This window comes from Mastacembelus armatus, chromosome 11 (assembly GCF_900324485.2).
Source record: "Mastacembelus armatus chromosome 11, fMasArm1.2, whole genome shotgun sequence".
NCBI lineage: Eukaryota > Metazoa > Chordata > Actinopteri > Synbranchiformes > Mastacembelidae > Mastacembelus > Mastacembelus armatus.
The window spans coordinates 19,401,880-19,418,228 of record NC_046643.1 but is presented as its reverse complement, the minus strand read 5'-3'; the positions used below and the strand labels follow the sequence as shown (position 1 = coordinate 19,418,228).

The 16,349-nt window shown below is 42.6% G+C and overlaps 2 protein-coding genes across 2 annotated transcripts; one reads left to right on the top strand and one right to left on the bottom strand.

The window, feature by feature from the left end:
• Nucleotides 1-931: 931 nt before the first annotated feature.
• LOC113126005 (major histocompatibility complex class I-related gene protein-like) lies at nt 932-6,526 on the bottom strand. The gene is made up of 7 exons (XM_026299729.1): nt 6,466-6,526; nt 5,791-6,057; nt 5,316-5,588; nt 3,235-3,555; nt 2,280-2,387; nt 2,017-2,034; nt 932-1,776 (listed from the first exon to the last, which is right to left on the bottom strand). Exons 1-7 carry the CDS (start codon nt 6,509-6,511, stop codon nt 1,703-1,705), a joined length of 1,107 nt encoding a protein of 368 aa, XP_026155514.1. The 5' UTR covers nt 6,512-6,526; the 3' UTR covers nt 932-1,702.
• Nucleotides 6,527-11,680: 5,154 nt separating this feature from the next.
• Nucleotides 11,681-15,338, top strand: LOC113126009 (major histocompatibility complex class I-related gene protein-like). The gene is made up of 7 exons (XM_026299743.1): nt 11,681-11,816; nt 12,017-12,280; nt 12,537-12,815; nt 13,072-13,374; nt 13,719-13,820; nt 14,142-14,159; nt 14,296-15,338. Exons 1-7 carry the CDS (start codon nt 11,768-11,770, stop codon nt 14,343-14,345), a joined length of 1,065 nt encoding a protein of 354 aa, XP_026155528.1. The 5' UTR covers nt 11,681-11,767; the 3' UTR covers nt 14,346-15,338.
• Nucleotides 15,339-16,349: the final 1,011 nt, after the last annotated feature.

Genomic DNA, 16,349 nt, shown 5'->3' with positions numbered 1-16,349 from the left:
TTTACCCTCAGTGGCTGCAGAGGAAGGTGAACCATGGGAACTAAAACACTCTGAATGAATGCAGTGACACCACCTGGAGGGTTTTTGACTTCTGATCCAGAACAGCCTAAAGCTTTTTGTAGAAGTGTCACACAGTTAAAAAGACATTCAGGTCAAACCCTGCTAAATGGGACACCTCCGCCATCTACTGTCACAATGCTGCTCCTGCATCCAGTCAGACCAGCCAGGACTTATGGGTCTTTAAGACGTGAGGCAGATTCTCAGAACAACCTCAAATATAATAGTTCAAGTGCTGAGGATCATCATTGAATATTTCCCCCCAGTCATGTTTCAGCTCTATTACCTGTTTGTTGCTGTCGCAGTAATCACTGAAACAGCCACAACATCTGGGAGGTTTGGGATTCCTGAAGATGCAGTGATGAAAAACATCAGGGAGAGTTTCACTGTGGACAAAGATCAATATGTTCACTATAAATATGACACACACACACATCATCATCATCATCATCATCATCACACATGTGATGTTTTCAGTAGGCTTCAGTTAAACCAGTGACAAAGCAGCAGCAGTTTCATTCTAGTCTTCATCAGTTTGATAGAGCTGAGCTGAAGAGACAGTCGGTTGTTCAGTCCAAAGATGTTTCCTGGTTTTGTTTGCAGTCTGTGAGTATTTGAGGCAGGTTTAGCTGCAGCTGAGTCAGGTGGACCAGGGTTAATTGTCCTAAAGATTCAAATTAAAAACAACCAGTTATTTCAGTGTTTGTGTTGCTCTAACTTTTCCTAGTGAGTCTCTCATGTTGGATTTTACAAATAAAGCAAAACTGATCTTTAAATGTGACTGAAAATGTTTTTGATCCATTTGCTGCTTCTCATTTCTGAAAAGGTGAAACACATTTTCAAGTGTGTCCAGTTATTACACACACTGCAGTCCTGTGTTTTTACTGTTTTATTATTTTAGATACTATAACAACCATCTGTCACGTCACATTGATAATGTCTCAACAAACCCAGAGAAAGTGCTTTGTTTAGAAAAGAACAAATGAAACATCTACATGACATTTTCATCACAGTCTAATCAGCTGATGAACAGTCACCATAAGTGTGATGGGAATTAACAGGACAGATGCAAACCTGAGCTTTTTCCACACAGACACATTTTACTGTGTAGTATTTCAGAAAGGAGCAGGTGACAGCAGCCCAACATGTTCTTTAGCAGACAGTGCTACATCAGGACAATAAGCCATGATTAAGTTGGTTCCATCCAAGACAAAGAGAGAATTAAAACACAAACAACCACAGACAGAAAAATATAATAATGAATTTAAGAGAGAATATAAAGATACATGTGTCTACAAATTCATATTGTCAGGGCTACATCAATAGGCTGCTTTATATGGAAACACTAAGGTTTGTTTGTTTTATTACACTTTGGAAAGACAAGAGCTTATAACAGGTTTAGTGCAGAGTCTTCAGTGTGTTTCAAAAGTAGAAAAGTCAAACTAAAGCCCAGAAATGACGACTACAGGCCTGTGTATGACTTCCTACTAATCAAAGACACTACATTAGAATAACTGCAGTACCTACTGATATAAGTTAGTAACAGAAATACTTCAAGGTGCAGATCATCACTCTTTTTTGTCTCTTTGTGTCTTTGGTCTCTGGCTCATTCTTAAAGCTCTGCAGAAACAGCTGGATAGCAGCATCACTTCTCTCCAGATGTTGTTGCCCCTGGAGTGTTTTCCTCCACAGTAACGTTTGTGTCAGATCTGTCACTGACTGGAAACAAGAGAAATATGAGTTTGATGAGAAGCTTCACTGAATCTTCAGAGTCAAGATCAATTCATAAACAGACAAGATGAATATTTGATTAGACACTAATTAAAGTTCATACTGAAACATCATCAATGTTCATTAGTCAGGAGATATTGAGGAGACATGACATTTCATAATTGATATAATACAAATTCAATTCTTCAAAGCAAATACATTTTATTTTATATATAAAGTCAAACTTACTGTTCACAGGTCTGAACCCTGAAACACAGATGAAAGATCACAGCATTACATATAAAAAATCTGAATTCATGAAAAGACAAGAAAACATTTTTACCTATTGTGAAGAAAGAATTTCACATATTGCTGCTTTGAATATAAAGGCAGGAGAGCAACTCTTAGCAAACACACTGTTCAACTTTTCTCCTTCAGATGAACCTGTGTGTTCAATCCAACACAGGAGTAAAAAAGGCTTCATGATGACTGAGAACATGTTTGTCCCTCACCGTTGTTTTTCTTCCTCCAGATGAAGAGTCCAGAGATGCAGGCGGCCAGGAGCAGCAGTCCTACAACAGCTCCAATGACAGCAGCTACAGGAAACTGTGGGTCACCACCTGGAACCAAAACACAACATTCACACTTTGTCTTTACCACTGGATGGAGATCAGTAGGTTTAGTTTATAGAATCCACTGTAGGTTTGACGTGTTTGAAACAGATCAGATGAAAAACATGTTAAAATGGATTCAGTCAAATAAACAGCAGTTTGACTTTATTTCAATTGTTTGTTTTTCCTTCAATACAGAGATAAGAACCTTGTTTCCTGCTCAGACGACGTCACTGTTCACAGACATTATCACTGAGTTGAATTGTCCTTGAAGATTAAGATTTAAAATCTGAGTCAAAAATCTGAGATTGACATCCATCCATCATCTATATCCACTTATTCCTAACCAGGGTCCCAGGGATCTGCTGGAGCCTATCCCAGCTCTCTCTGGGTGAAAGGCAGGGGTCCACCCTGGACAGGTCCCCAGTCCATCACAGGGCCACATAGAGACAAACAACCTCACACACTCACACTCACTCCTATGGGCAATTTAGAGTCACCAATCAACCTGACATACATGTTTTTGGACTGTGGGAGGAAACCTGAGTACCTGGAGAAAACCCACACAAGCACAGGGAGAACATGCAGACTCCACACAGAAAGGTCCCTGATGGGTTTCAAACCAGGAACCTTCTTGCTGTGAGGCAACAGTGATAACCACTAATCCACTGTGCTGCCCTTAGTTTGACATGTTTGCTAGTTTGCCACTTTTGTCATGATGACAACACACTCCACAATACATAAAGGTGTACCAAATAAAAAAGAATATAAATGAATTAATTATCTTTTAGGGAAGTTTATTTTAACCTGAACAAATAAAACTGAATAAAAATGAATGAACTGAATGTGTTTGTACCTCTTTCACGAGGATTTCCCCAGTTTGCCCTGATCATGTCTTTGTCCAGTTTGGTGACGATGTGGTTCTTAACTCCAGAGAGCTGAAACACACAGTCGTACCTGCTCCAGTCTTCAGGTCTGACTGATGAAAGGTTCAGGTCAACCCTCATCTGGAAGGTCCCGTCCTTGTTGGGGAGGATCTCTCCGTGGTCCACGTCCTCATGAAGCTGCTCTCCATCTTTCCTCCAGAACAGGTCAGCTTTGTCAGGGTAGAAACCTGTAGCGTGGCAGCTGACTGGAGAGGAGGGGGTCTTCTGGAGGAGAGACACTGAGGGGAGGTCTGCACACAGACGGACAGACCATGGAAGAAATACTCAGTTATTTTCTCAAATAGAAGAACCAATAATTAATAAATTACAAATAAAGTAAAACTACATGCAAGTGCACATATTGTTAGAATAATGTATTGTTATGGAGTCTGAACTTTAACAGCCACATTAAATCGATAACATCGTCAGCTTTTTCCCATCTCAAAAACATTGCCAGAATCAAAGGGATCATGTCTAAACCAGACTTGGAAAGACTCATCCATGCATTTATCTCCAGATGGTTAGATTACTGTAATGGCCTGTTCACGGGGCTCTCAAAACCAGCTGTAAGGCAGCTACAGTACATTCAGAACACTGCTGCTCGGGTCCTGACTAGAACCAGGAAGTACAATCGCATTACTCCTGTTCTCAGAGCTCTGCACTGGCTTCCTGTCTCTCAGAGAATAGACTTTAAAACAGCACTGCTTGTGAATAAGTCTCTTCATGGCTCAGCACTACATTACATCTCTGACATGCTGATGCCATATGAACCATCTCGAACTCTGAGAACATCAGGGACAGGCCTTCTGCTCGTGCCCAGAGTCAAGACTAAACAGGGAGAAGCAGCGTTTCAGTTCTATGCAGCTAAAACCTGGAATAGTCTTCCTGATGATGTTAGACAAGCCTCATCTCTGGTAATGTTTAAGTCCAAGCTAAAAACTTTTATTTTCAGCTCAGCATATGACAACTGGAAGGGTTTTATCTGCACTCATTCTCCTTTAATTTTTATTTCAAGTTAATTTTCTATACTATTTGCTGTCTTTCATTTAAATTTTTGACTTTAAATTAGTCTTTTATTTCTGTAAAGCACTTTGAATTACTGTGTATGAATTGTGCTATATAAATTAACTTGCCTTGCCATGTAAGTGTCAAAGTAAAATGCTCACTCTCCTCTGACTCAATCTGACATTAGATTGTAACACGTTTTAAACTACTTTCTATACAGTTGCACCACCAGGAGTGCAGAGGTTATCACTGACACCTCACACTAAGAAAGTTGTGGGTTCAAAGCCATTCAACACTGATGCCTTTCTTTGAGCAGTCTGTGCTCCTGAACTGGACTTAGTGGTATAGATAATGGATGGTTTTCAACCTAAAGGCTGAGACCCTCCAAAGGGTCCCAAGATAAATCTGAAGGATGTGAGATGAGTAATAGCAGAAGGAAGAGCACATTTAGATAATGTGAGATGTTTAGAGGGGAAATATCTGTTTGGTGAACTCAGAGTCAGAAACACAATTACAAAGGTTTTTATGGAGAAGTCATATTGGAAACTACTGTTTTAATCTTTACATTAACTACATTATTTAGAAGATGATCATAATTTTCTTGATATAAAGTCTTGTCAGGACCCACACTCCTGCCACACTTCCTGTTCCCAGACTCTTATTTTGTATTACTTCCTGTCCCTTCAGCATTCCCTTATTGTTTCTGCCTTGACTTTGTCATTATCTCTGATTGAACCTGTTTGCTCTGCCTGTTCCAGGAATAAAACCCTGTAGTTCCTCCATCCTGCCTTTCTGATTTGTCTGCATTGAAGTCCACAGTTTGTTAGACCTGACAAGTCTTTGTCTACAAATTAACTAGAAGCTACAGTTACTAGTTCAATGTAGTCAGATTAAATCAACAGAAACATCTCAGTGGGGCTCACTGTGTCAGTTCATGTTCACTGTAACTGCACATTAGAAATTCAATATTCACATCATGACACTACATCAGGTCATGTGACTCTACCTGTTCTCTGCAGAGAGCTGCTCCCATAGATCAAAAAGGTCTTCAACCACTGAGGACAAATGTTGGTGAGAAAGTTAGTATCTTTAAATCCATCTTTGCCACTTTCCCACTTGTGTTTGTAGGTTGCAGCCTGTTCTGTGTACAGCCATGTCTGTGTCTTCATGCTGAATGATATGAAATCTTCTCCATCATAACCAAAGTCATCATATCCATCAAACTCTCCAGTCTCTTCATCCCATTCACATCCAGATAACTCCTGGAAAATGTGAAGACCTGAGACACAGTGAGACAGAGACTGCAGTAAAAACCAGAATGATACTGTAACACACGTAGGCCTAAGTGTTCAAATAATTGGCTATTGCATGAATTTTTCTTGTGTATTTTGTCAACCCAACAGTGTGGCACAATCCAGCCCGAAGGACACAACAAAAACAAGAATGAAACACTAGTTAGTACAAATCAAACATACATTTACCTCCAGTTTGGTTGAAGTGCAGGTTTATATCCTCAATCACAGCTTTTGTAAGCTGATGTGTTACTATGCACCGATTAACATGCCACTCCAACTCCTGAGGAGCAAATTTGATTAATGTTCTGAGCCAGTCCTGTCTGAGTTCGACAGTTTTAATGTCACTGTCACAATAACCCATCTCAGCTCCATCAATCATCGACACAGCCACAAACTCTGGGAAGGTCTGGAGTCCAGAGGATGCAGTGACGAAATATGTCAGAGAGTGTTTCACTGTAGGACAAACCAAAGGTTTCAGGTCAGACAACTTTAAAAAATCAATTTTCATTTATTATCAATTCTCAGTTCTGTGACTAAAACAGGATTTAAGTTCATATTTAGTCAAGAAAGGACAAAGGAGTGATTGTATTTACTTTCTAAACCATAACTGGCTGGTAATTCAAGAGTAAAAGTCATTTCTCTGCTTTGACTCAGTCAGTCCAGACCAGTTCACAGCTTCTCTGTCAATGATTAATATGTTTCAGTCAAGATTCATGTTTGTCTTTAAATGAGAAAGTCTTTTCAGACCGCAGAACAACGTCCAAAGAGGAACTACGGGGCCAAACGCTGAACCAACACCGCAATCAAACAAATGAGTTTGGAGAAATAAATGTTACAACTGGATTTTAATGTGGATCTTACCTGAATGTGCGACAGGAAGCAGAAAAAGCACAAGAACAAGCTCCATCGTCTCCAGACGGAGGAAAGTTTGTCAGAGTCACGTGATCGTTCACACCCAATAGAAATATTCATCTATTGGCCTGATGCCACAAATATTGAACACACCTTTATACAAAATGTGCCCAAAATAAAAATGTTTCAGATCTTCAACCTTTTTGTTTCCACTCAGAGTCCTGGGCTCGTTTGAAATGTGACTGAGTTTATTTTGCAAATAAACCAGGACTGAGTATAAGAAACTGAACCAAAGTGAAATATACAGTGGGTACAGAAAGTATTCAGACCCCTTTAAATTTTTCACTCTTTGTGTCATTGCAGCCATTTGCCAAAATCCAAAAAGTTTATGTTATTTCTCATTAATGTCTTATATAGACAGGTGTGTGCCTTTCCTAATCAAGTCCAATCAGTTTAATTAAACACAGCTGGACTCCAATGAAGGAGCAGAACCATCTCAAGGAGGATCAGAAGAAATGGACAGCATGTGAGTTAAATATGAGTGTCACTGCAAAGGGTCTGAATACTTATGACCATGTGATATTTCAGTTTTTCTTTTTTAATAAATTTGCAAAAATTTCTACATTTCTGGTTTTTTCTGTCAAGATGGGGTGCTGAGTGTACATTAATGAGAAATAAAATGAACTTTTTTGATTTTGGCAAATGGCTGCAATGACACAAAGAGTGAAAAATTTAAAGGGGTCTGAAAACTTTCCGTACCCACTGTAAGGTTTCATCCTCAGCTGTTTGGTTTTGGGCTAATTTAAGTTTGTTTCGGCCTTATCAGGAAAAGATGTGTCAAAACGCGCCGGCGCGTGCGTCGACCCCAGAGGGTTAAAAAACATATCAGGTCTGTAGTGGAACATTTGTCAGGGGAAAACATTTTGGAGCCAGAGAGTTGATGATGGTCTTTGATAGGAAGGATCAAGAGGATCAATAGACATGATCAGCCTAAACCTCAGTGCTAAAGGGTTTCCATAACTTCACTTACTGGCACATTCAGTTATTGAGAATGAAAGATTTAATATCTTATTTTCCACAAATTATTTTTAATTTACTATTTTTAATTCACTTTCATTCCCTCCACCCTGGATGGAAGTTATAATCAGTGAAAATATTAGGAGTGGCAACTAAACAAGCTCGCTGATCTTCATTTTAGACCATTTTAGACAGATCTACAGAGGACACTGTCTGCAAACACTTTCTGTTTAATAACCATCCATCCATCCATCCATCTTCTTCCGCTTACCCGGGGCCGGGTCGCGGGGGCAGTAGCCGAATCAGGGATACCCAGACTTCCTTCTCCCTGGACACTTCCTCCAGCTCTTCCGGGGGGACACCGAGGCGTTCCCAGGCCAGCCGGGAGACATAGTCCCTCCAGCGTGTCCTGGGTCTTCCCTGGGGCCTCCTCCCGGTGGGACATGCCCAGAACACCTCCCCAGGAAGGCGCCCACGAGGCATCCGAAACAGATGCCTGAGACCCCTCAACTGACTCCTCTCGATGTGGAGGAGCAGCGGCTCTACTCCGAGCTCCTCCTGGGTGACCAAGCTCCTCACCCTATCTCTAAGGGAGCGCCCGGCCACCCTGCGGAGGAAGCTCATTTCAGCCGCTTGTATCCGCGATCCTGTTCTTTCGGTCATGACCCAGAGCTCATCACCATAGGTGAGAGTAGGAACGTAGATTGACCGGTAAATCGAGAGCTTCGCCTTCCGGCTTAGCTCCTTCTTCACCACAACGGACTGGTACACCGACCGCATTACTGCTGCCGATGCCCCGATCCGTCTGTCAATCTCGCGTTCCGTCATTCCCTCACTCGTGAACAAGACCCCGAGATACTTAAACTCCTCCACTTGAGGCAGGATCTCTCCCCTGGCCTGGAGATGGCAAGCCACCTTTTTCCGGTTGAGTACCATGGCCTTGGACTTGGAGGTGCTGATTCTCATCCCAGCCGGTTGCAAACTGCCCCAGCGCATGCTGGAGATCCTGGCTCGATGGAGCCAACAGGACAACATCATCTGCAAAAAGCAGAGATGAAATCCTGTGGTCCCCGAACTGGACTCCCTCCGGCCCCTGGCTGCGCCTAGAAATTCTGTCCATAAAAGTAATGAACAGAACCGGTGACAAAGGGCAGCCCTGCCGGAGCCCAACGTGCACTGGGAACAGGTCTGACTTACTACCGGCAAAGCGAACCAAGCTCCTGCTCCATTTGTACAGAGACCGGATAGCCATCAGCAAAGGGCCCCGGACCCCATACTACTGGAGCACCTCCCACAGGATGTCACGAGGGACCTGATCGAATGCCTTCTCCAAGTCCACAAAACACATGTGGACTGGTTGAGCAAACTCCAATGAACCCTCGAGCACCCTCGAGAGTGTGTAGAGCTGGTCCAGTGTTCCACGCCCAGGACGGAAATCGCATTGTTCCTCCTGGATCCGAGGTTCGACCACTGGCCAGATCCTCCTCTCCAGCACCCTGGCATAGACCTTCCCCGGGAGGCTGGGGAGTGTGATCCCTCTGTAGTTGGAACACACCCTCTGGTCCCCCTTCTTAAAAAGAGGAACCACCACCCCGGTCTGCCAATCCAGGGGTACTGTCCCCGAACGCCACGCGATGTTGCACAGGCGTGTCAGCCATGACAGCCCAACAACATCCAGAGACTTGAGGTACTCGGGACGGACCTCATCCACCCCCGGTGCTTTGCCACCGAGGAGCTGCCGAACTACCTCAGTGACTTCACCTTGGGTGATGGATGGATCAGCCCCCGAATCCCCAGCCCCTGCTTCCTTTATGGAAGACGTGTTGACGGGATTGAGGAGATCCTCGAAGTATTCCTTCCACCGTCCGACAATATCCCCAGTCGAGGTCAGCAGCTCCCCACTTCCACTGTAAACAGTGTTGGTAGAGCACTGCTTTCCCCTCCTGAGGCGCCGGACGGTTTGCCAGAATTTCTTCGGGGCCGACAGGTAGTCCTTCTCCATGGCCTCACCGAACTCCTCCCATACCTGAGTTTTTGCCGCCGTCACCGCCTGGGATGCAACACGCTTGGCCTCCGGCCTAGGGTGTCCTGGTGCCATGTGCACTGATGGACACCCTTATGCTTGAACATGGTGTTCGTTATGGACAAACTGTGACTAGCACAGAAGTCCAGCAACAGAACACCGCTTGGGTTCGTATCGGGGAGGCCGTTCCTCGCAATCATGCCCCTGTCGCTGCCCACGTGAGTGTTGAAGTCCCCCAACAGAATTATGGAGTCCCCGGTAGGAGCACCTTTCAGCACCCCCCCGAGAGACTCCAAAAAGGCCGGGTACTCTGCACTGTTGTTTTGGCCTATGGGCCGATCTTTCAGAGCCAAAGGCGCAGCTGCCGATGACGACCCTTTCACTCTGGGGGGAAAACTCCAACACGTGGCGGCTGAGCTGGGGAGCTATGAGCAAGCCCACACCAGCTCGCCGCCGCTCACCGCGAGCAACTCCAAAGTAGAACAGAGTCCAGCCTCTCTCAAGGAGCTGGGTTCCAGAACCCAGGCTGTGCGTGGAGGTGAGCCCGACTATCTCTAGTTGGTACCGCTCGACCTCCCGCACAAGCTCAGGCTCCTTCCCCCCCCAGTGAGGTGACATTCCATGTCCCTAGAGCCAGCATCCAGGGATCGGGTCGCCGAGGTCCCCGTCCTCGACCACTGCCCGATCCACTATGCACCGGCCCCTTATGGATCCTCCTGCGGGTGGTGGGTCCACAGAAGAGCTCTTTCGGGCTTTGCCCGGCTGGGCCCCATGGGGGGAGACCCAGCAACCAGGCGCTCGCCTGCGAGCCTGAACCCCAGGCCTGGCTCGAGGGTGGGACCACGGCTTCGCCATGCCAGGCGACGTCATGGTCCTTGATTGTCGCTCCATAAGGGGTCACTGAACCGCTCTTAGTCTGGTCCGTCACCTAGGACCTGTTTGCCTTGGGAGACCCTGCCAGGGGCATATAGCCCCGGACAACATAGCTCCTAGGATCAAACGGGCACTCAAACCCCTCCACGACGATAAGGTGGCGGTTCAAGGAGGGGTGTTTAATAACATTAACGTAAAATATAAAAGCATCAGCATCAGTCTGGTTCAGTCCACATTCATCTTAACACTGGATCAAGATCCAGACTGTTATTTCTCCTTAGTGGCTTCATCGCATTGACCATCATCACATTTTACTGATCTTTCAGAAAACAAACTCTGTACTGGATGTTGTGATTATTCTAATTTGAATATAACTAACAAAGCTGTGACAGCTGTTGTTCTTATGTTGCACCTGAACTTCTTATTAGAAGAAATGCTCCTTTAATATCTGGATACATTTTGCTACAAGAGCTGATTAATACCAAAGTGAAGCTGTCGTGTTGAGATTTAGGAATAAAGCAAAGCTGATTTTTAAATGTGATTTAATTTATTTTTGATCCATCTGCTGAAAACTTACCTCAAACTTTCCTCCATCTGGAGACGATGGAGCTTTGGACTGAACAACAGACTGTCTCTTCAGCTCAGTTCTATCAAACTGATGAAGACTAGAATGAAACTGCTGCTCCTTTGGAGGGAAATATTCAATGATGATCCTCAGCACTTGAACTATTATATTTGAGGTTGTTCTGAGAATCTGCCTCACGTCTTAAAGAACCATAAGTCCTGGCTGGTCTGACTGGATGCAGGAGCAGCATTGTGACAGTAGATGGCGGAGGTGTCCCATTTAGCAGGGTTTGACCTGAATGTCTTTTTAACTGTGTGACACTTCTACAAAAAGCTTTAGGCTGTTCTGGATCAGAAGTCAAAAACCCTCCAGGTGGTGTCACTGCATTCATTCAGAGTGTTTTAGTTCCCATGGTTCACCTTCCTCTGCAGCCACTGAGGGTAAATGTTGGTGAAGTTTCTATCATCATCTAATTGAGCTTCATGTCTCTCCCACTTGTGTTTGAAGGAGGCAGCCTGATGGGAGAACATCCATGTATTTGTTTCCAGGTCCAGTGATATGATAATTTAAGTCATTTCATTTGCATGTTTGGGTTTTGGACAGTTGCAACAGTATCTTACTGTGGACTGTCATTAATTAACTACAGAGGAATTTAATCTGCATACCTGCAGCCAAACTGTCTGCATCAAGTTTATCTATACGTGACAGAAGATGTGACTGAACCACTCCCTGCTTCATGTCTACAGCTCATCTCTAACGAACCTACTAGAGCCTGTGGATGAGAGAGCAGCTGATCGGTCCTTTACCAACACGCTTTTATTTATCAGAACAAGATGAAAATGTTAATTTTGTTGTTTGTCTTCCTTCATGTTTCATCATCAGGTAAAATCACATTTAAATATTTATTTTAAAATAGTTTCTTCTTTCACTTTGTTCTGCATTTTTCAGCTGCGTCACATTTTGTTTCACTTTCACTTTGACTTGAAGTTTGAATCATAAACTACTGAATATATCATATTTAAACCTGAGTGTTATGATGATGTGTTTGTTTATACTGAATTAAAACCTTGTTTGTCCCACAGTGAAACACACCCTGAGGTTTTTCTTCACTGCATCTTCTGGAATCCCAAACTTTCCTGAAGTTATGGCTGTTGGGATGGCTGCTGATATTTTGATGGGCTACTGTGATGATGACAGAAATTTTAAACCAAAACACTGGATGGAAAAAATATTCGATGATGATCCTCAGCAGCTGGACTGGTACCATTACTTGTGTTTTGAGAATGAGCCAAACTTCTTTAAATCCAGCATCACTAGTTTGAAGCGTCGCTTGAACCAAAGTGAAGGTACAGTATGAACTCAGTTATTTGAAACTTTTTACTGCGAAACTGTTTTTGCATCAGCAGGTTTATCACTAAAAAGCTTTGAAACTTTGCTGTTATTCCTTACAAATGAAAGGGCCACGCTCAGAAACATCCCAACCATTTTTGTGGCAGAGTGCAGGAAAATGTTAGTGTCTCATGCACAATAAGCTCATCTGTCTACTGCAGGTATCATCCAGACATTGTTGTTAATTACAGTCTCTGTCTGTCTCTATTTCAGGTGTCCACATTTTACAGAGGATGAGTGGCTGTGACTGGGATGATGAGACAGGAGACGTTGTTGGTTTTAATCAGTACGGTTACGATGGAGAAGATTTTATATCACTGGACCTGGAGACACAGACATGGATCGCTGCTAAACCACAGGCTGTTACCACCAAACTGACATGGGATGCTGACAGAGATAGAATGAAACTCAATGAGGTGTATCTCACTCAGCTTTTCCCTGCGCTACTGAAGACGTATCTGGAGTATGGGGAAAATGTCCTACTGAGAACAGGTAGAGTCACATGACCTGTAGTTTCATGGACATTGATAGTAAGAAATGTTTGCTGTGTCAACCCAGGGCCTTTCTCTGTCTCTGTGAGTCAACCCTGTGACAGACTGCTGATCTGTCCAGGGGGGATCCCTTTTTTCACCCATCTTTCTTTTGTCCTTTCCCATTAACCCTTTTCTCTCCTCCTTCACCTCTTTCACTCACTCTTCCTCCACTGTCTATATATCCTTCTCTTTCCCACCTTCTCTTTCCTCTGCAGACCTCCCCTCAGTGTCTCTCCTCCAGAAGACCCCCGCCTCTCCAGTCAGCTGTCACGCTACAGGTTTCTACCCTGACAAAGCTGACCTGTTCTGGAGGAAAGATGGAGAGCAGCTTCATGAGGACGTGGACCACGGAGAGATCCTCCCCAACAAGGACGGGACCTTCCAGATGAGGGTTGACCTGAACCTTTCATCAGTCAGACCTGAAGACTGGAGCAGGTACGACTGTGTGTTTCAGCTCTCTGGAGTTAAGAACCACATCGTCACCAAACTGGACAAAGACCAGATCAGGACCAACTGGGGTAAGACTGGGATCAGAGGGAGCTGAATGTTACTTGATGTTTGTATTTTAGCCTTTGTCCTGCAATTCAGCTGGAAATGTATCTTCAACAAACTAATATTAACAAACCAGTTCAATAACTGAATGAACCAGTGCTCATCATCCCAGGATCACTGGTCAGATCCTGTGAACCAAACAAGATTCTCAGTAGATTCTTTGATTTCTAAAGTCCTAGAAAGTTTGAAAGCATTTTCCACACATACAGCAACAAACCTTTATGTATGGATGAATAAACTGATGGAGGCTGCACCTCTGTTCTAACCTGCTTCATCTCTGTCTTCATATTTTTGTTGTTTCCTTCACCAGAGACGTCCAGTATCACGACCATCCTCATCATCATATCACTGGTTGTTCTTGTTCTCGTCCTCATCGCTGCTGTTGGATTCATGGTTTACAGAAAGAAACAAGGTGAGAGAGAAAAATGAAAAGATGATCTGTTTAATTGACTTTTTCACTAAATGACCAAACTGTGTCATGAAGTCCACAGTCTGAAACAACCAGCAGTAAGTGTGTCAGGCTCAGAGCCACAGAGTCCTGATAATATGACTGTACTCTGATGATGTAGGAGAGAAGTGAGAAGAAATAAAGTGAGGACTAAACAGAAGAATGGGTTTATTTTTCAGTTTGAGTGAGTAGAAGAAGGGATCAGATTCACTGGGATAAGATGATGAAAGATATTCTGACATTTAACACTGATCCTGAAATGTTTTTCTTTCCTTTTGATTTTAGCCAAAGACCCTCCATCTCGTAAGTAAAACTTTTATTCTATTTCAAATGATGTGACTCACTTTATGCTGTAGATTTAAAATGATTTCAGATTATTGTACAGATGAACTGTTCACTGCAGGATTAGTGGATTAACAGAGTGTTTCTGAATTTACAGCTCCTGGTAACAGCTCTGAGCTCTCTGAGAGACTGAATCCAGAAACCTGAGTTTCCTCATATGGGATGAAAAAAGTCAACAGCTGGTCATGTGTCACATTATGTGGCTTTACATTTATATTTGTTTGATTTTATTTCATTCATTTTACATTGATTCAATAAGTTTTACCTATCAAGCTTTTTAAAAATGATAAATGAGCGTTTAGGGTAATTTCTGAATTTAAAAATGATTTTTTTAAGGTTTTATAATAACCACATGAATTGCAGTGCTCAAAACACATCTTGTGATAGTTTATTGAAACCCTGCTGTTTTCTTTGATAAAATATGGGGCCAACAGTTTCTCAGACCACAGGGTCTATTATTATTAACTAGTGACTATTGGTAAAACTGGATGGAAGCAGACAAACAGTGGAGGTGACTGGACTATTGTGCAGGCCATAACATTCACATGGAGCTGTCTAAACATCAGGATTAACAGAGTGTTTCTGAATTTACAGCTCCTGGTAACAGCTCTGAGCTCTCTGAGAGACTGAATCCAGATGTTATAATTGTAACTTGTGACTGACCCTCATGGTCCAGGCCGTCAGATTTGTCTTTTATCAAAACTGTGACAAACATCAACAAATCCCATAAATAACATATTTCATAAAATGTGACCGTACATTTTGTGTCACACAGACTTTAACTGAATTACCTTACAGATGTTTTCCTGCAACACTATCAAACTGATTATTACAAACTATTGCACCAAACTCAGCTGATTACATCAAATATATTCAACTTTATGTCGTTGACATGTAAAAACAAATATACTTTTAATGTCATTACACTGGTTTAGATTTCAATTCACTTTTTAAAGCTTTTTATAGTGTTTTGTGCCTTTAACATTGAGACTGTGAAATAAAATCTTTATACCTAATTAAATCTAATGTTATATGAAGTAACTGAGCAGCTGAATAAGGCAGGATGATTGAACCTTCAGAAAATGTAGCTTCTGTAAAATGTTCAAACTCTGTTAAACAAATGATTGTCCTTAAAAGTGACAGCAGATTTAAAGTCCTTTTTTATGTTACTATGTTAATGACATGAACAGTTTATTATAATGAATAGTAAAGTGAGTGTTTGGTTGTGATGTTTGCCTTTTGGTTGACAGCACCAAGAGCAAGAGAGGAGGATAGAGAGGGAGAGAAGGACAGAGAGCAGGATGAAGTTGACAGAGACAGCAAAGACCAGGTGAGAAAGTGCACAATTAGTGAAGACCACACAGTGATAATGCCAATTGACCACATTCATTGAAGTGGATTCTACAATAATCTGACATAACTAATCAGTTTATTGATGTTGGATCATTGCTGTGTTTCCTGGTGTGTTACAGCACCCACCTGTAGATAGTTGTGAAACCATTGTTAGGACTGTGTATCACACTAATTGTTAGAATAAGGGCATTGTAAATTGCTAACTGTGTTATGAGAATTGTCATTTTGTAGACAGATTGATGTAAAGGGTGTAACCAGGCATGTCATAGTTGAGGGAACCCAGGTTTTCTGTGCAAATCACCAAGACATGTAAATGTATGGATGTGAACTCTGTATGAACTTTGAAGTCAACCTATGTTTCAACTTTCCCCTATTGTGTAAAGTGAGACGGTGCCTGGAACCCATGTAACCACCTCCAGATATAAATTAAAGTGTTCTGAGCGGGCTCGGGGCTGCAGCCGGAGATAAGCAACAAGTTTGTATCTCCTAACAGTCACGAGCTCAACCTAGAACAAAGAAAAGAAAGTCTCTGTTTAAATGTTTGATTAGAACCAACACTAATCACCCATGTGAATATAGTTACATGTACATCCTGAAGACAAATATGGAACCAAGTCATGAAAAACTCTGCTCTATTGAAGCTGGATACAACTGGCATTTATAGTTTGCTCACTGTTCAAATAATGTTTTTCCCTTCCTGTGTTTACCAGTGGGAAAGAGCTTTAGAGACGTATGTTAGAGAGAATGTGAAATGATAAGTGTGTATAATGTTTATGTGTTGTGTGTTGGGTAACACTG